A 27694-nucleotide genomic window follows, 5' to 3' on the forward strand; every position below is an offset into this window, starting at 1 on the left:
TAGAGCCTAACGAAGCCACCTTCCTGTCCTCTAGGTGTGGTTTAACAACAAAGGTTGGCATGCTCTGGTCAGCTTCCTCAACGTGGCCCACAACGCCATCTTACGGGCTAGCCTGCACAAGGACAAGAGCCCCGAGGAGTATGGCATCACCGTGATAAGCCAGCCCTTGAACCTGACCAAGGAGCAGCTCTCTGAGATCACAGTGTAAGCCACCGTGCCCCCCGCCTCACAGAGTTCTTGTCACCTTCTCCACTCTGAACACCGCAAGAGGATTCTCACTAGCAGGCACTGCCAGACTGGATGGCAAGCTTATTTAATCGGGTGCACAGAAACATAAGATTCCTTGTGCCAAACTGCTTGGCCATTCTTTCTCCTTACTTATTTGGAAAGTAAGCATATGTTTGGTTCCATTCCCTTTTTGCTTTTGGTAACACATTGCTCCTGGAACTTACACAAAGCGTCTCCTTTCCATTATCCAAAATGACTGCCAGTGACTGGGAAGTTCAGTAAATCTTTCATTGCCCCAGCAGTGATTATCTTAGATTCCGGTAATTTCCCCCAGATAGTCAGGCTTTGGAACTGTCAACATATCCTTACCTTCCTAAAGCATAGGCTCAGCTTCAAGCAGTAAAAACATTGCTCTTTTGCAATTTGTAGCATGTTTGCCTTATCAAAGGTCTATATTTGGTTAGAGTGCTTTTGTTAGTACAGACTCCTTCTGGAAGGCAGTAAGGGGGCCCTGTATACTCCAAGTGCACTGACCATGCCCAAGGTCATGGCTAAACTTGGATCTGAAGCCGTAGGGACCTTCCTTGGGACACCCACTGAGGCCCTAGACTGAGGAAAAGTAGTCTATGTCCATTCCCACTTAACCTCAGTTTCTGTACTTTCTGCCAAGACTTTTGAATATGAAATATGAGATAGGAGCCTTGTGATTATAAGAATAGTATATAAAATAGTATATGTTCATTAAATAACGTTTATAGAAGAGAGTTTTAAGAACTAAGTTTCTATAACCCAACAATTTAGGGTATTTCCTATAACCATTTTTTGGCGTTTCCTTCTGATCATTTGTTCTAACCTTACTATATGTGTGGATCAAGCTGTCTGTCATTTTAACAGGGGCATCGACCAGCACATATAGTGCTTTTGTGGGAATTAGTGAAGGGTGCTTCGGGTGGTGCTAGTGGTAAAGAACCCACCTGCAATACAGGAGATGTAGAGAGACATGGGTTCAATCCCTGGGTCAGGAAGATCCCCTGGAGGACAGCGTGGCAACCTACTCCAGTATTCTTGCCTGGAGAATTTCATGGACAGAGGAGCCTGGCGGGCTACAGTTCACAGGGCCACAAAGGGTTGGACATGACTGAAGCAACATAGTATGAACACATGTTCCTTTGTCAAGGTGGGCAATGGCCCACACTAGAGTTCATGGCTCGTATGTGAAGGCTGGGTTAGATTTCAGCCCATACTTGCCCCGTAAGGCAGATGCTTTCTATCTGATCCAGGAAAGAGTAAATATTGCCAAGTGCCTGCATAACCATCCTGTTCCCTTCTCACTTAAACTTACATTATAATGTAACATTTCTCTGTGTTCTGATGTGTTTCTTAAATGCATGATTTAATAACTTATTGCCTTTAAAAATGTATTTCTTTTCACAAACCATGTATTTGTCTACATTAAAAATTCAAGAGTATCTATAGACAAATTATTAGAACTAATAAAAGCATTATAGTGCATGATATTTTTGAGGTAAAAATCCATTCCTATACACAATCAACAAATAATTAGAAAACGTAATACAAAGAAAATGTGTCTAGACTTTCATATTAACAGGGAACTGCATATGATATTACATACATGGTTATATATTACATAACCTTAACGTTCAACATCACCTAGAACAGGAAACACACAAATCTCCACTTCACCTTGACCTTGACCCAGTTTGATTTAGACAGTCCCGTGGGATGACAAGCTTCAGGTTAAGAAAGGGGATTCTGGAGGCTGTTCCCTGGGTGGGGTGAGGACTTTCCAGAGCCTGATCTTGTCCTTCTGCTTCTACGCCTCCTCCTTCACCTGCCTCTCTCTCCCCATGTCTCCCGTCCTTCTGCAGACTGACCACTTCGGTGGACGCTGTAGTGGCCATCTGCGTGATTTTTGCCATGTCCTTCGTCCCTGCCAGCTTTGTCCTTTATTTGATCCAGGAGAGGGTGAACAAGGCCAAGCACCTCCAGTTTGTCAGCGGAGTGAGCCCCACCACCTACTGGCTGACCAACTTCCTCTGGGACATCGTAAGTATCAGGTCACGGCACCGCTCTCGCCACCCTGGGCCCAAGGGTGTTTGTGTCTATTCTGACTGAAGGAACACAGCAGGGTGGGGCTCTTATGTGGCCAGGGCTGCCAGAGGGTGCCATGCCCAGGGCCCAAGCTGGGGAAAGATGCAGGGCGCAGCTCAGCAACTGAGGTGGGGGGTGCTCTGCATGTTCTGACCCACCAAAAAATCACTGCTCGGCAGGCCTGAGGCTGGCCTTCCTGGGAATAATCTGAAGCTGAAGAGGTAATATAAAGAGGTCCTTCATTCTACATGCTCCTCTTAAATCTCACCACACCCTCAAAGTGGGTGAAATGGAACCTCCCCTGTGGTCAAGTCACCATAAACATAGGATATCCAGTTAAATTTAAATTTCAGATAAAACAATGAATAATTTTTAATATAGTTTATCCTAGTTCAGTTCAGTTCAGTCGCTCAGTCCTGTCTGACTCTTTGCGACCCCATGAATCTCAGCACACCAGGCCTCCCTGTCCATCACCAACTCCCGGAGTTCACCCAAACCCGTGTCCATCAAGTCGGTGATGCCATCCAGCCATCTCATCCTCTGTTGTCCCCTTCTCCTCCTGCCCCCAGTCCCTCCCAGCATCAGGGTCTTTTCCAATGAGTCACCTCTTCGCATGAGGTGACCAAAGTATTGGAGTTTAAGCTTCAGCATCAGTCCTTCCAATGAACACCCACGACTGATCTCCTTCAGAATGGACTGGTTGGATTTCTTTCCAGTCCAAGGGACTCTCAAGAGTCTTCTCCAACACCACAGTTCAAAAGCATCAATTCTTCGGCACTCAGTTTTCTTCACAGTCCAACTCTCACATCCATACATGACCACTGGAACAACCATAGCCTTGACTAGACGGACCTTTGTTGGCAAAGTAATGTCTCTGCTTTTGAATATGCTATCTAGGTTGGTCATAACTTTCCTTCCAAGGAGTAAGCATCTTTTAATTTCACGGCTGCAATCACCATCTGCAGTGATTTTGGAGCCCAAAACATAAAGTCTGACACTGTTTCCCCATCTATTTCCCATGAAGTGATGGGACCAGATGCCATGATCTTAGTTTTCTGAATGTTGAGCTTTAAGCCAACTTTTTCACTCTCCTCTTTCACTTTCATCAAGAGGCTTTTTAGTTCCTCTTCACTTTCTGCCATAAGGGTGGTGTCATTTTCATATCTGAGGTTATTAATATTTCTCCTGGAAATCTTGATTCCAGCTTGTGCTTCTTCCAGCCCAGCATTTCTCATGATGTACTCTGCATATAAGTTAAATAAGCAGGGTGACAATATACAGCCTTGATGTACTCCTTTTCCTATTTGGAACCAGTCTGTTGTTCCATGTCCAGTTCTAACTGTTGCTTCCTGACCTGCATATAGGTTTCTCAAGAGGCAGGTCAGGTGGTCTGATATTCCCATCTCTTTCAGAATTTTCCACAGTTTATTGTGATCCACACAGTCAAAGGCTTTGGCATAGTTAATAAAGCAGAAATAGATGTTTTTCTGGAACTCTTGCTTTTTCAACCATCCAGCGGATGTAGGCAATTTGATCTCTGGTTCCTCTGCCTTTTCTAAAACCAGCTTGAACATCTGGAAGTTCAGGGTTCACGTATTGCTGAAGCCTGGCTTGGAGAATTTTGAGCATTACTTTACTAGCATGTGAGATGAGTGAAATTGTGCAGTAGTTTGAGCATTCTTTGGCATTGCCTTTCTTTGGGATTGGAATGAAAACTGACCTTTTCCAGTCCTGTGGCCACTGCTGAGTTTTCCAAATTTGCTGGCATATTGAGTGCAGCACTTTCACAGCTTCATCTTTCAGGATTTGAAATAGCTCAACTGGAATTCCATCACCTCCACTAGCTTTGCTCGTAGTGATGCTTTCTAAGGCCCACTTGACTTCACATTCCAGGATGTCTGGCTCTAGGTGAGTGATCACACCATTGTGATTATCTGGATTGTAAGATCTTTTTTGTACAGTTCTTCTGTGTATTCTTGCCACCTGTTCTTAATATCTTCTGCTTCTGTTAGGTCCATACCATTTCTGTCCTTTATAGAGCCCATCTTTGCATGAAATGTTCCCTTGGTATCTCTAATTTTCTTGAGGAGATCTCTAGTCTTTCTCATTCTGTTGTTTTCCTCTATTTCCTTGCACTGATCACTGAGGAAGGCTTTCTTATCTCTTCTTTCTATTCTTTGGAACTCTGCATTCAGATGCTTATATCTTTCCTTTTCTGCTTTGCTTTTTGCTTCTATTCTTTTCACAGCTATTTGTAGGAGTTTACCCTAACTCCCCCTCAAATATTGCATTCTTACCCAAAAACATTTATCGGTTTCTGACCCAAAATTCAAGTTTAATTGCACGTTCAACATTTTTATTTGCTAAATCTGGAAATCCTATCCAGGGGCCTTATTTTGATTTCCCAACCAGATCTTCATTATATTAGATGAGCTACCACTTCAGAGAACATGAAGAAAAAGCTATGTATCAAATCAGAAGCAGACTACTACCTCAGAATCAGAATTGGTGGGGGAAGAAAGGGTCAGGATGGGCTGCTGTACTACAGGCCACAGGGTCCAAATGACTTGACAGCAGAGGTCTGCTTATAATGTGGGAGTTGCTTGACACCAATTCCAGTCTATTCCAGGCATCTCAGGACCAAGATACTTTGTTTTATCTCAACATTCTGAGACTAACATGAAGATGTTAGTCTTCCACTTCATGTGAAGATAGAATATGTCATGATGGAGACCAACACAACCTTTTCCACTATGATTTTTAATAATGATGACAGATTTAGGGTTTATGAAGACATGCTGTCTTCTGTCTTACTCAACTTACTAAGTAGCCATCATTTAACAGTGTAAAACCAGAAATCACCGGTAGCAACTAATCTTTTCTCTAGCTTCTGTCTACCTGAGGAAGCACTTATGAACACATGGGGAAGAGGTCAGAGACAATAAGCCTCCCTTTGAACAAGAACGTCACTTGTAGTCACTCATGTTGGCCTGTGCTTAAACATGAGTGAAGCTAGGCTCTCCTGCACTGAAAAGCTATTAAAGTGCTGGGTTTGCATCCTATTTTTTTTTTAAAGACAAGGAATAGAATTTAGAGTTGAGGCTGACCCACGCACGTGCCTGGCTATAGACAGAGATCTCTGAGCCTAAGGACAAATTTGTGGACAGAAAGACAAAGCGAGTGTCTAAATGGGAGATGATTCTAGCAAAGTAGACACTTGGCAGTCTAATGAAGAGCTTGGAAATGGTGACTATGATGCCAGCAGGCTTCCTGATGCTCTAGAATTTTATGAATGGCCTGGAATCATTTCAAGGAGCTATATTGTTGGGACTAAGCACCCTCGTTGGCCAATGGTAAAAAGATAACATTGGCCTGGAGGTCATTGTTGAATAAATGAACAAACACATTGTTTATATCATTCACTCAGCACATATGTGATGTTGTAAGTTCTTATTTTTATTATTTTTTTTAAATTTTATTTTATTTTTAAACTTTACATAATTGTATTAGTTTTGCCAAATATCAAAATGAATCCACCACAGGCATACATCATCTGTTTTTCTTTTCTTTTAAAGTTTGAAATAACCACAAACTTATAAAAACATTGAAAATATAGTTTTAAACTTTTTTCTGAGCCATTTGAGAGTAACTTCTTCATAAGATACATACACACACACACACATTGCATTTTGTTGCCCTGTCTCTTCAGTCTCCGTCAGCCTGGGTTGGATCCTCCCTCTTTCCTTGACACTCATGACTTGACACTTTTGAAGATCGTAGACCAGTTGTTTTGCACAATGTCCATTAGTTGGGGTTTGCCTAATGTCTCCTCATGATGGATTCAGGTCATAGCAGCAGTTTCATGAAAGCATGCTCTAGCCTGCTCACTACACGCTATCAGGTAGCTTCTAATTTCAGTTTGTCCTATTACTGGTGATCACTTTTGTCACTCGATTAAGATGGTGTCTGCTGAGCTTGTTCACTGTAAAGTTACTCTTTTTCCCTTATAATTCATCAGGATTTGGAGAGAGGTACTTTGAAGCTAGGGCTTCCCTAGTGGCTCAGTGGTAAAGATCCACCTGCCAATGCAGGAGACATGGGTTCAATCTCTGGGTCAGGAAGATCCCTTAGAAAAGGAAATGGCAACCCACTCCAGTATTCTTGCCTAGGAAATCCTATGAACAGAGAAGCCTAGCAGGCTACAGTCCATGGTCTCACAAAGAGTTGGACACCACTGAGCACACATACACACAAACACAAACAAACACACAAACAAACACAGAAGAGTCTTCTGGGCTAAAGTCCGTGGGGTCGCAAAAGAGTTGGACGTGACTGAGTGACTAAACAACAACAACAGACATTTAAAAATTATTTCTACATCTCCCTTGTCTTTCCAGGGTTTGAGACCTAAGTTACCATTAAATGAAAGAATTAAGTAAGTTCTAATTTGATATCAATTTTCCAGGTTACTAAATATTTTTCAATGAAAAATATTGGGGTATCAATGATATTTTTAGATGGCCTCCACAATAAGATGAGAGGAGTTATTTAGAAACTTAAAACTTCCACTAAAGAAAACACAATTTTTTTTTGTTTGTTTTCTTTTTTTTTTCTAATTTTATTTTATTTTTAAACTTTACATAATTGTATTAGTGTTGCCAAATATCAAAATAAAACACAATTTTTAAAGTTTTCTAGCCTCATGGAGTCCTATTGAAACAGAGTAAGTTCCCCAACAATAAAGTAATCTTTTAAATTTCATCCAACACAAAAGTAAAACTGTAACAATACTCAAGAGATTGCTTTACCTCAAAGGAGAAAAGATCTGTAGGGCAGCTGAGAGGTCACTTTCTTCAAGTCTGTTTCTGGAACGTGGACGTCAGCCACGCACAGACATTTAAAAATGTCCTTCCCCAGGACATGACTCAGTGACTGAACAACAACTTTGAAGTTATGTAAATATCCTGGTTTTTTAAATCAAACTTTCCATTTATTTGTATGTTTATTTATGCTTTTATGGAGTCACGGTTCCTGTGTTAATCCAGATTACAATCTGATACCATTCTTACTGATTTTGGTGCTCAGATTATCCCGTTTGGCCAGTGGGAACTCCTCCACCCCAGCTCCCATGCCCTTTGGACTTGTGTCCACATGTTCCTTGAATTCATCCAAGTTCTCTGCCCAGTCCTACCCTGGAGTCAGTCATCTCCCCAAGGAGTTCTGGGTCCTTCCAGTGGAAGATGTCCTTCAAAACCAAGACCTTGGTGGTGAATATATTCACTGCCCCTGGGGTATCAGTGGTCCCAGGCCTTCACGGTGGAGACAGCTAGGTGAGATGCACATGTATCTACATAGACATGCACACATTACATCTGTACTTCATCTATATGCTGAACTAAACTGAACAATTGTTGTTATTGCTATTTAGTCACTAAGTTGTGTCCAACTCTTTTGCAACCCTACGGACTGTAGCCTGCCAGAGTCCTCTGTTCATGGGATTTCCCTGGAAAGAATATTGGAGTAGGATGCCATTTCCTTCTCCACTGGATCTTCCCAATCCAGGAACTGAACCTGCCTCCGCCATTGGCAGGAGGACTCTTTACCACTGAAGGACCTGGGGATCCAACAAAACTGAACAAAACATTTACTAAAAAAACACCACCAGTTCCAATCCAGCACTACAGGTTCACTCTGGTTTCTGTCTTTCCATATTTGTAACTCCCTTCTCCAAAAGTGAACAACTGGTTGCTGCTGCCCCTGACTCATTTACCTGCCTGAGCTACACACCTGTATGTAGCAAGTTCCCCATCTCTGCCTTCGTCCTCCCCGCTGTGTGGACACCCTCCTCTCCCTCCTCCAGCCACCCGCCTTCTTGCGCAGGCCATCTCTGTTCTGCTCTGGCTCTGATATCACACACCAGATCAGCCCCTGTAAGACACCATCCTGACCCCGCCTGGGGCTCCAGCACCCCGTACCAAGTCACCTCCATGGATGTCCTTCTTAGGTTCTCATTCTGCTTGGGACCATTTTGACTCCTCCCCTACCCTCACCATGGTTGCCCACCTTTCCCTGTCCAGCCTGATGGACTAAATTCTGTTAAGAAGAGAGGGGAGGAAGTGATGTGAGGCCAAGGATTATACTATAAATTTTTCTGAATTCTGGAGACATGCTTAGAAAGTAGAATCAACAGGACTTTGAGACTGATTAGAAAGAGGAGAAATCAGGTGGAATTTTATAATTCATTGTTTCAAAAGATACAACTGAAGATTCCTGTGCAGGGAGGTGGGGGTGAAGTAGGGTAGGAGGACGAAGGACACCTTTACATACGTTTGCTAGCCAAGAACTGCTTATACAAATAGAGTCAGAATCCCAAACTGTAAGTACTGGAGGAGTCTGGCCCAGCCCATGTCTTACTGAATGAGAAACAGAGGTGCAGAGATTAAGGACCTTGCTCCCCTCTTCTCTCTTCAAGATGAATTACACTGTAAGTGCTGCACTGGTGGTGGGCATCTTCATCGGGTTTCAGAAGAAAGCCTACACTTCTTCAGAGAACCTTCCAGCTCTTGTTGCGCTGCTCATGCTGTACGGGTGAGTTGTGTGGGCCCTTAGCTAATGAGAAGGGAAGCCAGGGGAGGAGCTTGCTCTTCTGACAGAAAACCTGGGTTTCCAGTGTCAAGATCAGCTTCTAGTTCCTGGCAGGGTCTGTGGCTGCTGATCAGGAATCTGGCTGGCTTCTGTTTCTGACTCCATGCATGGAGGTGTTCCTGCAGCCCAGTGCACTCAGGAACAATGGAGACACCCATATGGTTTGAATCTTAATCCTCCTCCACTCAAACTATGGCTTGACCAAAGTCTGAGAATCCATCACTGCCCAGTTCCTCACTCAGCTCTGACTCTCATTCATCTGTGGTCAATCTGTCCATCTCAATGTCTCCTGTACCAGCCAAAAGTTATTTGTACATAGAAGACTACAGCTGAAAAGTCATTCCTGGGTCAGGACCAGAAAATAACACAAGGATTAAATCCAATAGAATTACAGAGCATACAACTTTATATCCAAGCCCACCACTTACTATACATATAACTGCTGCTGCTGCTGCTGCTAAGTTGCTTCAGTCGTGTCCGACTCTGTGCGACCCCACAGACAGCAGCCCACCAGGCTCCCCCGTCCCTGGGATTCTCCAGGCAAGAACACTGGAGTGGGTTGCCATTGCCTTCTCCAGTGTATGAAAGGAAAAGTGAAAGTGAAGTCATACATATAACTGTAGACAAGTAATTCACCCCACTGGGGCCTGAGTTTCCCCATCTGCAAAATGGAGATCAGGATACCTGGCCCTTCCTACAGGAGCCAGCAGTGTCTTGCCAGAGCAATGGCCTCTATTCATCTCTCTTAGAGAATTCAGGAACAAGTGTGAATATGACATATCAGGTCCAGTGAACTATGAGTATTAGCCTGTTGGAATCTCAGCCCAGCTTTGCTGATCCAGACTAGAATGGAAAGTGTTGCAGGGTAGAGAATGCTCCTATATATTGTGTAAGGCTTTATAATTTACAAGGCACATTCACAGCTACTATCTCATTGCTCCTCACAAAAACTCCACGAGGTGGTCAGGAAAGGCATTATTGTCTCCATTCAAAGATGAAGAGCAAAGACCAAGGAAGGGAGTATCTCTTTGGTTCCCCTGGACTCTTCATCAGTTCAAACATACCACCCCGTGTGAAAGGGGGATGAATTATATCTAGGGGCACAGCAGGTGGGGTGGAAATTGGAACTCCATCAACTGACTTGTGTCATTTCACACAGGTGGGCAGTCATTCCCATGATGTATCCGGCATCCTTTCTGTTCGATATCCCCAGCACTGCCTATGTGGCCTTATCTTGTGCTAATCTGTTCATTGGCATCAACAGCAGTGCCATCACTTTCGTCCTGGAATTATTTGAGAATAACCGGGTAAGCGTGCCTTTCTTGGCTGCTTCTTTTGATTATTTGGACACTAGAGAGTGTGTGATGGTCAAGCAGAGCCAGGGGCAAACTCCGTGTCTGTGCATTCTTAGTGTGTAAATGAATGTTGCTTCCTCCCTTCCTTTATCCCTCCCCTCTTCCCTTCCTTTCTTTGTTTCTTTAAGCTCCTTGTTCATTCATATGCTCTGAATGTCATGGTTTTCTGGACCCTTTCTGCAATTTATAAAGGACCTTCCATAATTCTAAGCTTTTAGATCTTACTTCTTCAAGAAAGTATCCTTGGGGACTTTGGGTCTTAGATTTTACATACACAAGGTAACTCATTCATGTAATTTCAGAATTTAAAAAGAACAGAAAGGCATACATAAGTCTCCTCCTTACTCCTGTTTCCCACTTGCCTAGTTCCATTCTCCAGAGGCAACGTTTTGTTTGAATTTCCTATGTATTCTGGAGTACGTGCATGGGTGTTCAGTATGCTGACATATAAACGAATACATATGTGATCTTTCTCCCAATTTCATACACATATTGTAACAGAAAAATATGAAAATTAATCCCGAGATTAGGCTTAGGAATCTGTAGTGCTGAACGACCCACTTTATGAGCTGTGCGGTGCAGTTGTCACATGCACACCCGCAGACTGCTCCTTGCCCAGCAAGAACTGGCAGAAGGAGTACTAAGACAGTGGCAGTGCCCAGGGCTGTCTTTGCTCTGCGCTTGCTCCCCCGGTCCTCTGTGTCTCAGCCCTGGCCGTCCTGGAAACACTCCCGAGGATCAGTGGGCTCTCCCGTGTGCCTGTGTCCCCAGCACCTCTCTTGCCCTTCTCTCTCAGAAGGTCTTCGCATTTGAGAGGGTGGGCACCAGCCAGCACATCTGCACACCTGTCCTGTGGCCCCTCCCCCACGCCTGCTTCCAGGCCTTGCTGGGAGGACCCAAGGCAAACCTGCATTAACCACCCAGTCCCATGGCTTCCGGAGAGCAACTCTTTCCCTGACTTCATCAGGCTTTCTGTAGCCACTAAGCAAGAAGCAAAACCCCAGCTGTCCCATGACTGATAAAAAATGTACCACATCACAGTCAGACCCCAGAAAGGAGGTGGATGAGAACACAGACTCCACTAATGACCAGAGCATCCTGGAAGACTGAATATGCTGCTCTTTGGAGTTGCTTTTGTCACAGGCTCACAGCTCACCACATCTTGATAGAGTGTGTTACTTCAAAATAAAGAGCTTAAACCAACTCAAAACATCCCACTCCTGCAGACTGCACTCATTTAGCCAACAATTACTGAGTTCATACCCCTCCCCTGCATAAAAAAGCTGGCTGCTTCCCCCTAAATTGTGGAATAGACGGATGCTGCAGAAATTCCCAGAATCCCACAGGAGGCTCCTCAGGTCACAGAGACATCCACTAGGAGAGCACTGTGTGATGAATGTGCCAGTATAAACCAGTGTGGCCCCAGGAACTCCCTTCCGGTGAGGAAATGATCTGCATGCTGAATTAGGAACCGATATAAGTGGAGGTTCATAACCTTCCATGAGACAGTGTGTGACAGAACATCGAAGGAGCAAGACTGATAAAACACCACAGACCAGAGTAGGCCAAAAGAGCTGGACTATGGGGTCAGCAGGGCCTCGATAGAGGAATTCAATTCATACCTGGCTTGGAATAAGTAGTATTTTATTAACCCACTTAATAAACAGTGAAGTACCTACAATGAGCTAATCAGGTGTCAGGTGCTTAGGAAGGACACCAAAATAATTTGGACCCAGTCCCTGCTCTTTGGGCAGCAGTGACTAGTGCAGAAAATATGCAGGTAGAAAAAAAAATTAATCGTGGTGATGTGGTAAGTCCTCTAAGAGAGGGTTCGATGTTTTTCCACGGGAACCGGGAAAGGTTTAGGCGAGAAGAGAGTATTTGAGCTAGGTTTCTAAAGAAGGCCAGGAATCTACCAGAGAACAGGAGGGGAAAGAGCATTCTTTTCACTAATAGCAATGGTTAATAGAAGTTACAAGTGCAAGGGCCTAGAGATAAGAACATAGTGCCTTCCAGGAAGAGTGTGGGGGGAACGGTGGGGAGGGTAGATAGACGGCAATGAGGTGATGTAAGCAAAAGTGCAGAGGCCAGAGAGGAAGGAGGTTGTACGGCAGAGATGGGCCAGAAAAGCAGGTCCGCCTCAGCCCCTTGTGTCCCTCTGCCTGACACTGACACTTGAGGCTCATACAGCAAATACAGTCTACCACCTGAAAAATAAGTCCCCCAGCACAACCCAGGCACTAGGGAGGATCTCTGGCCATCTTTTCTGCTGGTGACAGTTGCAGACAGCCATTGCTGTCCTTTGGGAGCTGAGAGGCAGAGCTAGAAGATGCTCAGGGGCCCTCTCCGCTTTGGTACAAGCTAGGCTACGACACTGCCAGCGACAAAGCCTGAGCCCCAACGCAGCCCGCAGCTGTACCAAAGGAAGGAGAGTTCAGGCCACAGGCCCAGCAGCTGCTGCATCTCCTGGTAACAAAAGCCTGGGAGGCTTCCTGTGTAATTTCAAAGTGAGTCTGCAGTGAAAGCTCCCCAAGCAGGCTGCTGGCTAGGGACACCTCCTGTGAGTATTCCCAAGCCTCCTATCTGCTTGACAGATCCCTCCAGCAGCCAGGACCCTCTGGCTGCACACCATCCCCTGGCCCTACTCCACTCAGGAGGGGGCGGACAGGCTTGGCCCCATCACTGACTGTCCTGCTTTTCTAAATTTCAGACGCTGCTCAGGATCAATGCCATGCTGAGGAAGCTGCTCATTATCTTCCCCCACTTCTGCCTGGGCCGGGGTCTCATTGACCTGGCACTGAGCCAGGCAGTGACAGACGTCTATGCCCGGTTTGGTGGGTAGCAGTCATGTAGCCCTGGATCCTCCAAGACTGGGAGGGCTCCATTGGGAGTTTCTATGACCAACCTGCAGCCCGGACTGGGGCTGGAGGCACCTGGTTGGTCTGGGATTTTTTTCCTGATACTAGAAGGAATCAGGGTGCTTCTGTGTCCATGGTTGAGGAGCATAGGAGGGATCAGGGACAGTTCCTACTCTGACTTGAGCCAATATGAGACTCGGGTGATGGCTCAGATGGTAAAGAATCCACCTGCATTGCAGGAGACTTGGTTCAATCCCTGAGTTGGGAAGATCCCCTGGAAAAGGTCATGACAACCACTCCAGTATTCTTGCCTGGAGAATCTCCATGGATAGAGGAGCCTGGCGGGCTGCATGCAGTCCATGGGGTCAAAAAGAGTCAGATACAACTGAGAAACTAAACACAACACAGAGACTCGGGTTTGTCACAGACTTAATCCCTCGCATAAGGCGTGGTCTAGCTGAGCCTCGTGTTGTAACTAGGTCTTGGGACGGCTGGGGCAGCGGGACGGCTGGGCAGCAGGACTTACCTGTCGTTTTCTGGTGGTCTGCATCCCCAGGTGAGGAGCACTCTTCAAATCCATTCCAGTGGGACCTGATTGGGAAGAACCTGGCTGCCATGGCAGTAGAAGGTGTGGTGTACTTCCTCTTGACGCTCCTCATCCAATACCAGTTCTTCTTCAGCCGATGGTATGCTCCGCCACCACCCCGAGGGCACCAAGCCCAGCTCCTCACATCTGTCAGTCAGGGGACTTGATTTCACATCCATGTGGTGGTCTCTTTCCTCATGAGCCCCACTCCATAAAGACTGTTATGCTCTCAAAGCCTGGCTTGTTCTGAATAATGCAAGGAGAGACACATTAAAACAGTCACATTAGAATTTGTGAAAATTTTAAAGTGTTTAGAATACAGTGCAATTAATTTCAATCACTAGTATTTAATCCCATTCATTTAATAAACATAATCATATTAAATTGGATCAGAGCATCACAAATGATAATGATTAATTGATATCCAAAGTACTAGGAAATCAATACATGCATTCATGAGGAAATAGACAAATCAGACCCCTTTGCTAATTAGAGATTTGAGAGTCGGGACAGGGCAGAGGGGGGAAGAGAGTAACGCGGTGGGTGATATTTGAGGTGAAGGCGGCCAGGTGCAGTGTGGCGGGGGTGGAGCAGTGGTCATGCCCCCCTGGTTGGGGAGCAAGAGGGTTGTCTGCCAACCCAGACCCAGCCCAGCCATGCCTTTCTTCCCATTCTCTTGCTCAAGGCCCTGCCTCATTCTGAAGTGGGTGCTCAGGTTTCCAGAAGGCAGCCCCCTCTGCAACCCAAGTTGATATTTACTGGCCTCGGCTCAGAGCCCTGAACTGCAAGTCACTGGGCACTCAGAACAAGCTTTCCTAGACAGTGTTTGTCCCTTACCCTCTTACCCTCTCAGGCCAAATGTGGTCACATATAAATAAAGATTCAGAGGACTTATCTTTAGCTTTTAATCCTCAGGGAATTGAGTTATTGGAAAGAGGTGGAATAAGATAATGAATGTCAACACACTTAGAATAAAAAAACATGACCAGAAAGTGATTCTAGCATGAGGATTTGTCCATGGGACCCTCAGTCCTTGCAGGCCCCGCTCTGCAGCTTTGGCCACCTCTTTTTTTTTTGAGGGGAGGCACCTCTTTAAGAGGCCTTAGGTGGGAGAGAAGCAAGAGTTATTTACTAAAACAGACGCATTAGCTTCAAACTCTGGTGTCAACACATCAAGTGTGTCCTTCTGTATTAGAGCAGAAAGAGGACCAGAGAAGTGTTCCAAATCTCTGGCTTCAAGAAGACAACAGTGCCCATCCTGAGAAACAACCAGGAAAGGAGAGAAATTAGAGGAGGGAAGAACGGGTGCTCTTGGTAGTGGGTATGCCCACATGTGGGGAGTTCAGGATGGCTGTGAAAGGAGAGGGTTGGGGTGGGGCTGGTGAGAGATGAGTCTGGAGAAGAAGGCAGAGTCAGGTCATGAAATGCCCCCTCACCTTGGTGAGGACTTAGAATATAAGCCTGAGGACAGCAAAAAGTTGTTGGGGTGTTTTAATCAGGGAAATGACATGATCTGCAAGCATTAGAAACAGAGAGATCAGACAGGAAGCTGCTTTGTTACCTAGGCAAGAGACAGGGGTAGCCTGGAAAGGAGCGAGGGTGTTAGGAGATGAAGTAAAAGAAGTTGATGGAGTAAATAGTAAGAAGTTTGTTAGACAAAACTTTGTAATCAACTGGATAGGACCAGGGACGGATGGAGGAGAGCATGTAGATCAGGGTATTCAGGGTGTTCAGAGAAGAGGCTGTGTTGTTAAGGATGGTGATATTCTGCTCTGCAGGGCAGGAGAACAAGAACACTGAGCCACTGGAAATGCCTGCAGGAGCTGGGAGCTGGGAAAGCCTAACCTGGGCTGGGAGCTATGGGTAGATGGGTAGAGGGAGCTATGGGTAGATGGGTTGGTGGAGGAGTCAGTCCAAGAGATAAATGGGTAAGATCTCACATGCCACACAACATGGCCAAAAAAAAAAAAACCTTTTAACGTGTGGGGAGAAAATTTAGGTATCTACTTAAAGCTTTTCAAAATTATGTTGAGTGTACATATTCAAAAGGGTTTGAGTAGTACTGAATTAATTACTGGAGAGTAATTGTGCTGCAAGGGAACCATCCAGTGCAAGGAGGCAGGGCTCTGAGCTGCAGGACCTGACCTGACAGAAGCGCCTGCCCCTCTGTGAACCTATCTCCTCAAATGGACAATAAGGAGATTGGATATAATTCTGCTACTCTCTGTTTCTTGAGTCACTAACTGGGTGGGCCAGACCATTTGGAATGTAATTTCTCTACCAATGTTGTTGTCGTTCGGTCACTAATTCACGTCCGACTCTTTGTTGACCCCATGGACTGTAGCACGCCAGGCTTTCCTGTCCTTCACCATCTCCCAGAGCTTGCTCAAACTCATGTCCATTGAGTCAGTGATGCCATCCAACCATCTCATTCTCTGTTGCCCCCTTCTCCTCCTGCCCTCAGTCTTTCCCAGCATCACTGGTCTTTTCCAGTGAGTCAGCTCTTCTCATTAGATGGCCAAAGTATTGAAGCTTCAGCTTCAGGATCAGTCCTTCCCATGAATATTCAGGGTTGATTTCCTTTAGGATTAACTGATTTGATCTGAGTGCTGTCCAAGGGACTCTACCAATAATAACACCATTAACTGCAATAATAAAACCCTCTACAATTTTTTGAATGAAAAAAAAAAAAAGGAGAAAGATTAATTGGAGGATGAGTGGGAAAGGTAGGTGGGGCCTGACTGCAGGTCTCTGGGATTTCAGCTGAGGAGTTAGGGTTTTAACCTACAGCTGATGGAAAACTATAGTTTGGGACAGGAGATAACCTGGTGGACTAAAAGAAGTAGGAGGCTTGGTTGCTAGTAACTATCATTTGTTGAGTGCTTACCATAGATGAAGGGTTCTATCATGATAGCAGCTACCACATTTTGAGTCTTGACTCTATGCCAGACCCTGTGCCAAGTTCATCTTTACCACAATCCCATGAGGTAGACGCTCTTACCACCCCTCCCTGTCTTATGGTTGAAGGAGGCGAGGTTCAGCAACATCCCCACAGTCACACACAGGGAGGCCAGGACTGGAGACCAGGGCAGACTCTAGTCTCGAGCGCTTGCCTTCTCTGCCTAATGCCCGACACCTTTCCTGTGCAGAGTGCTTTTGAGAGCCAAGTGTTAGGCATGGAAGGCTGGGCTGGGGTCGAGGCCAGTGAATGAGCAGAGGGTAAGATGAAAGGACAGCGCTAAGGACACTGTGCACCAGCCCCCTCCGTCCTCTTTTCTTCCTCTAGGACTACCGAGCCTGCAAAGGAGCCCATCACAGATGAAGATGATGATGTGGCTGAAGAAAGGCAGAGAATTATTAGTGGAGGAAATAAAACTGATATCTTAAGGCTAAATGAACTCACCAAGGTAAGGGAATAGATACAGGAATGTTAGTTTGGAGGTGCCAGTTGGACTAAGATGGCACGAAGCTGTAATTTACCTTCTGAAGAATAGGCAACATGCTAATGCAAGCAATTCCTTTCCCCAGTGTTATGTGAGATTGTCATCTTTGTTATAACTAGTCTTCCAAGAACTTTCATGCTCTTTCCCTAGCATTTATCTTGAGCACTGACACAGGGCCTCAGCAAGAGCCGCTGCAACTGAGCCCTGCTAATGAATCTTCCTGCACTCCATTTCTGCAGAGGCTCAGCTTCAACGCTCTCAGTGCTCACAGCACCTCTGTGCACATCCATGTCGATGTGTAACCTTCACCTAAGCCATCGTTTGCTCTCCTGCCCTCCCCCTGTTTAACCCTCTGTTAGTCCTCAGTCCACTTTCTCTGATCTTGCAGGTTTATTCAAGCACCTCCAGCCCAGCAGTGGACAGGCTGTGTATGGGAGTCCGCCCCGGAGAGGTGGGTACTCTGTGGGCCACGTGTGAAAGAACCTCAGGAAACCAGCTCCCATGCATGTCTCTGGTCCCCTCTGAAATAGAGCTGATCAACAGACATAAAACACAAGCCATGTAGGTCATTCTAATTGTCTAGTAGCCATAGGGGAAAAAGCAGGTGAAATTAGCCTTAATCATTAATCTTGTCCAATATATCTGAAGTAGTATCAGATATACTTACTTCAACATGTAAGTCATATAAAATGTTTTTTATATTTTACATTATTTTTTGTTACTGTTCTAAATCTTCAAAATCTAGTGTGCATTTAAGCTCATAGTACACGTAGATGCATTTCAAATGCTCAGCAGTCACTGTCAAGGAGGGAAATTCTGCTTCCTACTACCCTTTTAGGTTCTGGAGCCAGGGCTCTGTCAACTGAACTGATAAAGATGGAGTAACGAGAGAAAAGCAAAGAGAAAGCTTGTTAGCATGTGCACATGCACAGGAGAGATGACTACCCCGAAGGGGTGGTGGGAACTTGGGCTCATGTAGCACCTTAGCAGAGGAACAATACATTTTTAGGGAAGTTACAAGGCAAAGGAGATAGACTTACAGTTTCTAGCAGGGTGGGTCGTGGCAAGTGTATGGGTAAACTGTTTGTGACCCCATGGACTGTAGCCTGTCAGGCTCCTCTGTCAATGGAATTTTCCAGAATACTGGAGTGGGTAGCCACTCCGTCTTCAAGGGATCTTCCCGACCCAGGGATCAAACCCACATCTCCTGTGTCTCCTGCATTGCAGTCAGTTTCTTTACCATCTGAGCCACCAGAGAAGCCCTGTATGTGTAAATAATGGCAGATAAAGGCTAGTTATTAAAGCTTGTGATATAGATTCCTCTAGTGTCATCTCTCAGAGAAGGCAAAGGCACCCCACTCCAGTACTCTTGCCTGGAAAATCCCATGGATGGAGGAGCCTGGTAGGCTGCGGTCCATGGGGTCGCTAAGAGTCAAACACGACTGAAGTGACTCAGCAGCAGCAGCAGTGTCGTCTCCAGGCTAGTAAGAGTCTAAAGTTGTCTCCAGTGATTACTTTTGTCCATCTTGATAGAGAGGGAAAGGGAACACCTTGTAAATTTATGTCCTGCTTTGAGGCAAATAAGGAGAGGGCAGACAGCTTGTCTTATATCTGCTTCTTCCGATTTGCCTTCAGCTTACAATCACCCTCATGCCAAATGACACATTCTGCTTCCATACGCCATAAATGACTAATCACCTTTATATGGCAGCATGGGTCCAGCATGCCTCCCTTCACCACATACACTTGCCCTGGGGCCTGACACTCTGACCTTCTTGGGCTCCAGGGCAAATCCAATTCTGTGTGTTCTCCCTCAGTGCTTTGGCCTCCTGGGTGTGAACGGAGCTGGCAAAACCACCACATTCAAGATGCTCACTGGGGACACCGCAGTGACCTCAGGCGATGCCACTGTCGCAGGCAAGAGGTGAGTGTCCGGTTATCCTGTCTCAGGGTGTCTCTCCCAGGTCCTGAGGCACGTCCTCGTCCCCACCCTGTATCTGAGGATGACTCTGAGAGCCTGAAAGATCTGTGTGGAGGTACAGACCTCCCAGCAAACGTGGTCTGAAAAGTCTAAGACTATCTGGAGAACTGAATTGAATTGTGATTGTTAAAAGATTCCTCCATTAGCATGAATTCTCAGAAAATTCTGGAAGCACCAAATCAGTGGTCATCCTTTGTGGGTCATAAGCCTCTGACCCTTTGATCATGTGATGAACACTGCTGCTGCTAAGTCACTTCAGTCGTGTCCGACTCTGTGTGACCCCATAGACAGCAGCCCACCAGGCTCCCCGGTCCCTGGGATTCTTATACCTATAAAAATTGCTTCCCATTACCTCTCTTCATATGTTCTTTACAAACAGTTTCAGGGAATTAACTGAGCCCTGAAGCACAGTTATGACCCTACAGGAACCCCTAGGACCCAGATTAAGAACGTCTGTGATAAAGCACCCTTTCTCTGGGTTGAGTATCTACATGGCGCTTGTTCAGGGGCCTTGGAAGCTTTAATCTGCATTGGCTATTTCTGTGCCAACACTTGGCTTTGCTGGCCAAGATTCTTTTATAAAGGGAGAACTGGCATGTGCTCTTGGATTCTGGAAGAGTGCCTGCTGCTCTCTGAAATAAGGAACATGGAAACAGACTGGTCTTGGACAGGACAGGACAGGACAGAAAACATGAGCTGGCATTGTCTGCCTCTTTACAAGCTGCTCCTGGAATAGCAGAGCTCACACATATTGTGCCCAGAGAAAATCTCTGTCCTGGTTTATGAGTGGAGTTAGGCACTGCTGACATGAAACCAACTTCTGCTTACCTGGGAAAGCCATCATCAACATGGCCCAATGCTCCCTGGGTGAGGAGAGTCCTAAGCATTCTTCACTGGCTCAGACAGGATGAATTTGGTTCCCCAGCCTTCCCAGCCTTGATGTTGGGTCTAGAGCAAAGGGAATGGCGGAGGTGGAGCCAGGCCATGACTGGTTCCATCTCATCTTCAGATCTAGCTTGGCCTACAGCCAAGTAAATGACTTCATGATGGGAAACAAAAGGGGAGAGGGCAGGGAGTGGAGAGCAAGGGGATGAAATAAGACTTACCATGAGACATCAAAATGAAACACAGGTAAAGTCAAGACAGAAGCTAGAAAGAAACTATAGGTTTAAGGCACAGGATTGGGGCTCTTAAGTGTAGTAGTTCCAGTGGATTTGGTGAAGTACCCTCCTTGCTTCCCTGGGCGATTTTAACTGGCCATACCTAAGAGGTTCTGTCATAGTAGGGAAGTACATGGCCTCTCTCCGTCCCATACCATTGCATCTATCCTTCATTCTTAGACCCTAAGCTATGAGAGAAGGAGGAAGAAAATTGGACCAGTCTATGGTCAGTTTGTTTTTTCATCAAGGCAATATATTTTTTAGCAGAGGAGAATATATTGATTAGAGGGAGTTGATAGAACTCACTTCATCTCTTCATCTCTTCTGCCAGTCTCTTGCTCTGTGTGGTGATCTGATTGGTTCCTCTTTCATTGACAGTATCTCTGTCATTAAATACAAGTTGAAAAGTTCACTTCCATTGGGAAGCATGCATCTTCTCTAGCTACTTCCCAAATATTTGAAAGGGATCAAAAAACTTGGCTCATTTTCTTAAGTTTGATCTTCCCTTTGTTTTTAAATTCACACATGAGGTGATCCAATCTAAAAGCACAGCTGTCTTCGGGTAACAGGTATTCAGTTTATCCTAGATAGGGGAATCTAGGAGAATCCAACTGGATTCAAAGCTCAGAACTCCTGGAGTTTATCAGTTTCTAACCAAAGAGCCCCTACTTTGATTCCTAAATGTTGTTCACATTTTTAAAGCAAAAATGGGAAAAGAGGAGAGGGAGCTTTATTATCGTTTTGGCAGAAACTCCTCCAGTCCCAGATCTCTGGTCACCCATTTTGTGAAGGAAACCTACTAATTGTTTTTTCTTCTTGCAGTATTTTGACCAATATTTCTGACGTCCATCAAAGTATGGGCTACTGTCCTCAGTTTGATGCAATCGATGACCTGCTTACTGGGCGAGAACATCTTTACCTTTATGCCCGGCTTCGAGGTGTACCAGCAGAGGAAATTGAGAGGGTAAATTAGCTTGCTTTGTTATGTCCAGTTAATAGTTTGGTAAACCATGAACCTGCTTCATGAGAATGCATTTATTTAGATATGGGAAAACTGGAGCATGCTATCCGTTAATTCATTCAACAAATGCTCAACTGAGTGTCTGCTGTGTGCCAAGTACTCTTCTGGAAAACAAGGGCATAGCAGTCAACAAACCAGATGAAAAAAAATTCCCACCATCCTATCTAACAAAATGATATATGCATTTACCCTTTGATCCAGCCATCCCACTGCTGGGCATTTACCCTGAAGACACACATCCCACAGTACACAAAGACGTATTCAAAAATGCATATTCACTACACTTTAGTCATAAAATATCGGAAATAGCTAAATGTTCAGGTATATAGGAAATTGAATAATTTATGCCAAAAATACATGCAACAAGGTCTTATGCAGCTATTTAAAAAAAAACAGGATTTCCCTGGTGGTCCAGCAATTAAGACTCTGTGCTTCCACTGCCAGGGGCATGGGTTTGATCCCTTGTTGGGGAACTAAGATCCCACATCCCGTGCCTGGTGTGGCCAAAAAGAAAAATCAAAACCAAAAAAATAGCTCTGTGAATGATACTGACTTTTTTTCAAGCAGATACTGTTAAATGAAGAAAGCAAAGTGTAAAAGAGCACAGGTAGAATGCTACTTTTTCATGTAAGAAAGTAGGACAAATAAGAAAGCATAAATATGTCTGCTTACCTTTACAAATAGAGATACAGGAAGGATTAACTGGAAAACAACAAATGTGGTGATCAGCATGAGGGAAATAGGGTGAAAGGGAAATGGGAGGGAATAACACTTCTGTCAGGATATCTTTTTGTATAGTTTTGTATAGTGATTGTATAGATTTGTATAGATTGTATAGATTTGTATAGTTTTGTATAGTGATTCCAAACTTTTGGAATCACTAACATTCTACATATTCAAAAAATAAAACTAAATCAGTAAGAATGAGAAAGAGGTAAAAGTGAAAACAAAAAGAAATCCTAACACTGAAAGCAAATTAAAACCAATTAATCCAATTTTATTTCAAATGAATGTAATAATCATACGGAAGGGGAGGAAAAGAACTAATACAAATAGCTGATGACACAATATTTGATTGTGTATCCTCGGTCCTGGGCAGGCAGAGTGGAGAGAAAGAACTACAAACAAACTATGAGCTCTTCTTGGTCGATTTGTTTTTTATAGAGGCGTGGGCAAAGCACTCCTGAAACAAGTTTACATGTTTTACAGGCCTAAGTAAATGAATGAGTGGGTTTATGTCATTTGCAGCCAGAGTTCTTCCTCTTCCACTCCTAACCATAGTCCATCCAGGACACTGGGTAAGAGGCGTTGTCCTGCTCTGGAAAGGCTGAAGACTATTTCTCAGGGAGTTGCATCCAATGGGTGTGAAGCAGACCAAAGCATACTGGGATCTAAGGATCTGAGGGTGGAAAGGAGATGCCTGGCCCTTGAAGGCCTTGAGCCACTCCATAAGTCATCACGTTTTGGCCTCACTGGGTCTGTCATCCTGGAGGAGTGAGATCTAGGAGCCCAAGACTTTGAATTGGTGGGGTGTTTGCTTGTTTGTTTTTCCCAAATGGGATTTCTTTCTCCTCCCTAGGTGACAAACTGGAGTATTCAGAGCCTGGGCCTGTCTCTCTATGCAGACCGCCTGGCCGGCACCTACAGTGGAGGAAATAAGCGGAAACTCTCCGCAGCCATTGCGCTCATAGGCTGCCCACCACTGGTGCTGCTGGTGAGGACCCTGGAGGCCACCTGAGGGCCTGTGAGAGCCGAGGGCTGCATCTCTGTGGTTGAGCCGGCAGATTTGGGAACTGCAGCAGTCTCTGTCTGGGTTGTTCCTATACTGCTCATGTTGAGTGAATCAGTCCAATGTTTGATTCACAGCTCTTGGGGGAAACCAGAGTCAATACACAGTATTACTTTGAGTTCCTGGGAAGCCTCTAGTGGGGCTTTAGGCTCACAGCAGGGAAATTCAGCCCTTCTGCAGAATGTCAGTGACTGGTCAAAACTTACTTCTGCCTGAGGAGGACTGTGAAGGTGAAAGTCGCTCAGTCATGTCCAACTCTTTCTATGGACTGTAGCCTGCCAGGCTCTTCTGTCCATGGAATTCTCCAGGCAAGAATACTGGAGTGGGTTGCCTCTTTGAGGTCCTAATTGGACAGGAGCGCTGGCCTGGAGCAAAGGCTCATGTGGTTCTCGCCAAAGCTAGACCAGGCCCAAGGCCCTTTTCCCAGGCAGTCTGGGGTTCATGAGGGCATGGGTCTTGAAGGGACCCTGAAAAGTCACCTGAGCTTTCTTCCTGCCTCCTTGCAAGCACATGTAGAGAATTTTCTTTTCTTTTTTAAAAATAGTTCTATCATTGTTTTAATGAATTTTAAGTCATTCATGGGCTACAGATCTAGAGGCGTGCTGATGTTTCTTCATGCTCCTGATTCGCCCCCTGCCTTCCATGGCCTGTGCTCCCTTCCCTGGCTCTTGCCCACCGGGGAGTGACTTTGTGCACTATCTGCCAGAGAGCAATGTTGCTCAGAGAGGAAGGTGCAGCCAAGGAGGGTGCAGGAACTGGGGGAGGCTGGCTCCCAGCCTGGCCCTCTGCCCTCTGCCTCCCCGCAGGATGAGCCCACCACAGGCATGGACCCCCAGGCACGCCGCATGCTGTGGAACACTATCATGGGCATCATCAGAGAAGGGAGAGCCGTGGTCCTCACTTCCCACAGGCAAGAGATTCCCAGGGGCTGAGGTGGGGCAGGCGGGTGATGGAGTCCAGTCCTCTCAGCCCTCACCTGCTCTCTCCCTGCCCCCAGCATGGAAGAGTGCGAGGCCCTATGTACCCGGCTGGCCATCATGGTGAAGGGCGCCTTTCAGTGTCTGGGCACCATCCAGCACCTCAAGTCCAAGTAAGGATGTTGTGGGGGGTTGCCTTTGTTACCTTCGGGGGAGAAGTGGGGAGTCAACAAGGCCCTGTGCTCTTTTCTGACACGTGAGATGTCTTGCTGCTCCCCCATGCCATGGGCAGAGGTATCTGAGCCTGATTCTGCAGCAGCAGGTGGAGAAAACCAGTGTGCTGAATGTAGCTCTTCTTTATTGGGCTAACGGCCTGTGGCTGAAGGCTTGCTGAGGCTCCAGATGGGAATTCTGAAAGGGGAAAATGCAGAGCCCAGTTGGGATGAGAGAGGGTCATTACTACTGCCTCATTATCACACCACTTATCCCAACAGTCCAGAACCCGTGACCTATTTAATGAGTCCACAACCAACATAGGAGCAATCCAGAGACCAAACAGCCTGAACAGTCAGTTTCTTTCTGGCATGTCATATGCTTTTTTTTCTCTTTCTTTTTTATTTTTTAAATTATGAAAGTATTATAACATATTTACAGGAGACTTGGAAAATACAGAATCATATGCTTTTGAGTTTGGGAAATAACCATGTATTATATGACAAACCAGCAATGCCAGTAATCTTTAGTAGGATTATCCTGTCCTGATAAATTGTAAACTGCTATAAATAACGTGTTATTAATAACAGTTTGTGTGCCAAAGTGGACAATCACTTAAAATAAGATTTGGATAATAATGCCATACTCCCTTGCCTTCTGATATGTTTTATAAACTAGGAAGGGTGGACTTTAAATTATTACTTATTTATCAAACACATTTTGAGAGCCCAGAATAGAAAAAGTCACCATGGCAGTTGGTGAAAGGAGGAACACATAACCCACTGCATCTGTGCCAAGACACTTCGCCTCGATGTTCCAGGGGAGTGTCTTGCACAGCACACATCAGGCTTCAAACGCATCACATGCAACAACAATTGAGGTGAAGGTCTAATAGGTTAGCTGCATCTGAGCTAATAATGTCTTGAGTAACTACAGCTTGGACACTATACAGGGACTTCAGCATGTGAGGTCACCAGACCCATGTCAGCAGCTTCCAGCGTCCACCTGCTGGAGAACGGATGCTCCCTACCCCCTTTCCCTCTCAGTCCTCAGTTTCCTGTAGGAGAGCAGGTGAGCGGGAACATTCCTGTGTGAGGGATGGTCACTTTTCTGGGGGTGAAAGGTAAAGGCATTTTATTGTAAAGGGAAACAACCCTGGAACCTGGATGGAGCACTGAAATAATTACACCATGAGGTAAGTGTGAAGGGATGCCATCTGGCCGTGCACTCACTCTCTAGTGGACCATTTATCCACATGCGAGTGACCTGGTGAGTGAAGGAGGGAGGCATCCATGGCCCTGGATCTGGCAGCTCCATTTGTTCTGGAAGCTTCCCCAGGGAAGCACTGCCTTCCCAAGCCTTTTCTCCCACCAGGCCAGTCTCTTAAAGGCCCAGGCAGTCTTTCCACCTCTGAGGAAGCCCTGGGCAGCCTGTGATCTCGGCACAGGGCTCAGACAACCTTTGACTTCAGCACATACATTAAAGGGAATGGAGCAGGGAACACCTGTGTCTCCAGAAGGTGGACACAGGAAGGTGTGACATAGACCTGGAGACCTACTTCACCACATGAGGCATTAAGACCTCTAAAAACTAGTGTCAAACCACCTCTCCAGGAACCATCATGGCCCTTTTGGTCCTAGTTTTAAACATGCACACAAGATCTATTTTGGTTTAGTTGCTAGGTTGTGTCTGACTCTTTTGCGACCCCATGGAGCCCACCAGGCTCCTCTGTCCATGAGATTTCCCAGGCAAGAATGCTGGAGTGGGTAGCTGCTTCCTTCTCTTCTCAAGATCTATAGTATGGGCCTTTAATCCCCAATATTTGTGATAAGTCTAGTCCTCATTTCAGGATTTCCTTAGATCCAGCTGCTAACAGGCCTGTTCCACACCGCCATGTGCATCCCCCAGGTTTGGAGACGGCTACATTGTCACGATGAAAATCAGATCCCCAAAGGACGACTTGCTTCCTGACCTGGGTCCCGTGGAGCAGTTCTTCCAGGGCAACTTCCCAGGCAGCGTCCAGAGGGAGCGGCACTACAACATGCTGCAGTTCCAGGTCTCCTCCTCCTCCCTGGCCAGGATCTTCCGGCTGCTCGTCTCCCACAAGGACAGCCTGCTCATCGAGGAGTATTCGGTCACGCAGACCACACTGGACCAGGCAAGGCTGGGGGGTGCCCAGCTGGGCAAAGCCTGGGCTGCAGTGCCCAGCTCAGCTGGAATCTACACAAGGGCAAGGGAGGATGTGCCCAGGTGCCAAGTCCCTCTGTCCATTAGGGCAAACTTGGAAACTCAGAAATGGTTTTCTAAGAGTATTTCAGTCATCAACAGACTTCACTGACTTTTTTACAGCATTCTTCCTCACAACACTATGATGTTTTTTCTCCTTCCCAGTTTGTGGCGATGGCCCTTTTTTCCTTTCAAATCATCTCTACTGATGCTTAATTTAAATACAATAGAATGCACCTATTTAAAGTGTACAATTCAGTGAGTTTTGATAAATGTATGTGCCATGTGTCAGGTTTTTTTAACGTGATCATTTTTTATTGTGGTAAAATATGTATATAAAATATATGTAATTATCATTTTTAAGTGGCATTACACTTCAGCGGCATTAAGTACATTCATATTGTTGTACAACCATCACCACCATCCATCTCTAGAAATTTTTCATCTTCCCAAACTGAAACTCTGTACTCATCAAGCAGTAACTCCCAAGAACTGCTCCCCTGGCCACTGTTTTACATTCTGTTGACTACTCCACATACCTCAAAGACGTGGAATCACACAGTATTTGTCCTTCTGCGTCTAGCTTATTTCAGTTAACATAATGCCCTCAAGGTAAATCCATGTGGGAGCCTGTGTCAGAATATCCTCCCTTTTTAAGGTTGAATAATATTCAGTTGTATGTATATACCATGTTTTGTTTATCCATTCATCTATATGGATGTTTGTTTCTGGGTTTCATTGGTTTTTATTTGTTCTTTTTAAAATAAATATCCTTAAAGATTACTCAGCATAGCAGTAGAAACAGGCAAGTCCCTGCTTACTCTCTGAGGAGCTGGCTCCCAGCACCTTCTTGCCAGCATAAATAGATGGAGGCAGAGACAAGAGTTGGTCACACTGCACATTGAATTGAGAATAGAAAACTGGAGCGATCAGCTCCCGTCTTCCTGGTTTTGATTTTTTAGTTATTCCTGTAGAGGTTTAGGAGGCTACCACTAGCTGAAACTCTGCCTCATTTACCCATAATCCTCTTGTGGGCACGCCTTTGGCTTAGCTCACAAGTCTAAGAAGAAGCCCTGTGCCCTGGGCAGGACACAGGCTGCTCCAGCAGAGCTGTACATTAATTGTGGGAAACAACAAAGTGAGTGGGTGGGAGGGTAGGT

At 45.5% G+C, this 27694-nt stretch overlaps 1 protein-coding gene across 3 annotated transcripts in view; it reads left to right on the forward strand.

Annotated features, from left to right (window-relative positions):
- The window catches only part of ABCA4 (ATP binding cassette subfamily A member 4), a 144102-nt gene that overhangs the window by 113997 nt on the left and 2411 nt on the right, over positions 1-27694 (forward strand). For all 3 annotated transcript variants that reach the window (XM_005894702.2, XM_014477908.2, XM_070367652.1), the window contains 14 exons: positions 35-204; positions 2118-2295; positions 8813-8928; positions 10145-10292; positions 13051-13174; positions 13755-13884; positions 17071-17191; positions 17616-17678; positions 19045-19151; positions 21191-21332; positions 22969-23103; positions 23985-24088; positions 24176-24268; positions 26217-26466. In XM_005894702.2, the coding sequence (XP_005894764.2) occupies positions 35-204; positions 2118-2295; positions 8813-8928; positions 10145-10292; positions 13051-13174; positions 13755-13884; positions 17071-17191; positions 17616-17678; positions 19045-19151; positions 21191-21332; positions 22969-23103; positions 23985-24088; positions 24176-24268; positions 26217-26466 (1881 nt within the window). The remainder of the gene's footprint in view (positions 1-34; positions 205-2117; positions 2296-8812; positions 8929-10144; positions 10293-13050; positions 13175-13754; positions 13885-17070; positions 17192-17615; positions 17679-19044; positions 19152-21190; positions 21333-22968; positions 23104-23984; positions 24089-24175; positions 24269-26216; positions 26467-27694) is intronic.

This window comes from Bos mutus, chromosome 3 (genome assembly GCF_027580195.1).
Source record: "Bos mutus isolate GX-2022 chromosome 3, NWIPB_WYAK_1.1, whole genome shotgun sequence".
Lineage (NCBI taxonomy): Eukaryota > Metazoa > Chordata > Mammalia > Artiodactyla > Bovidae > Bos > Bos mutus.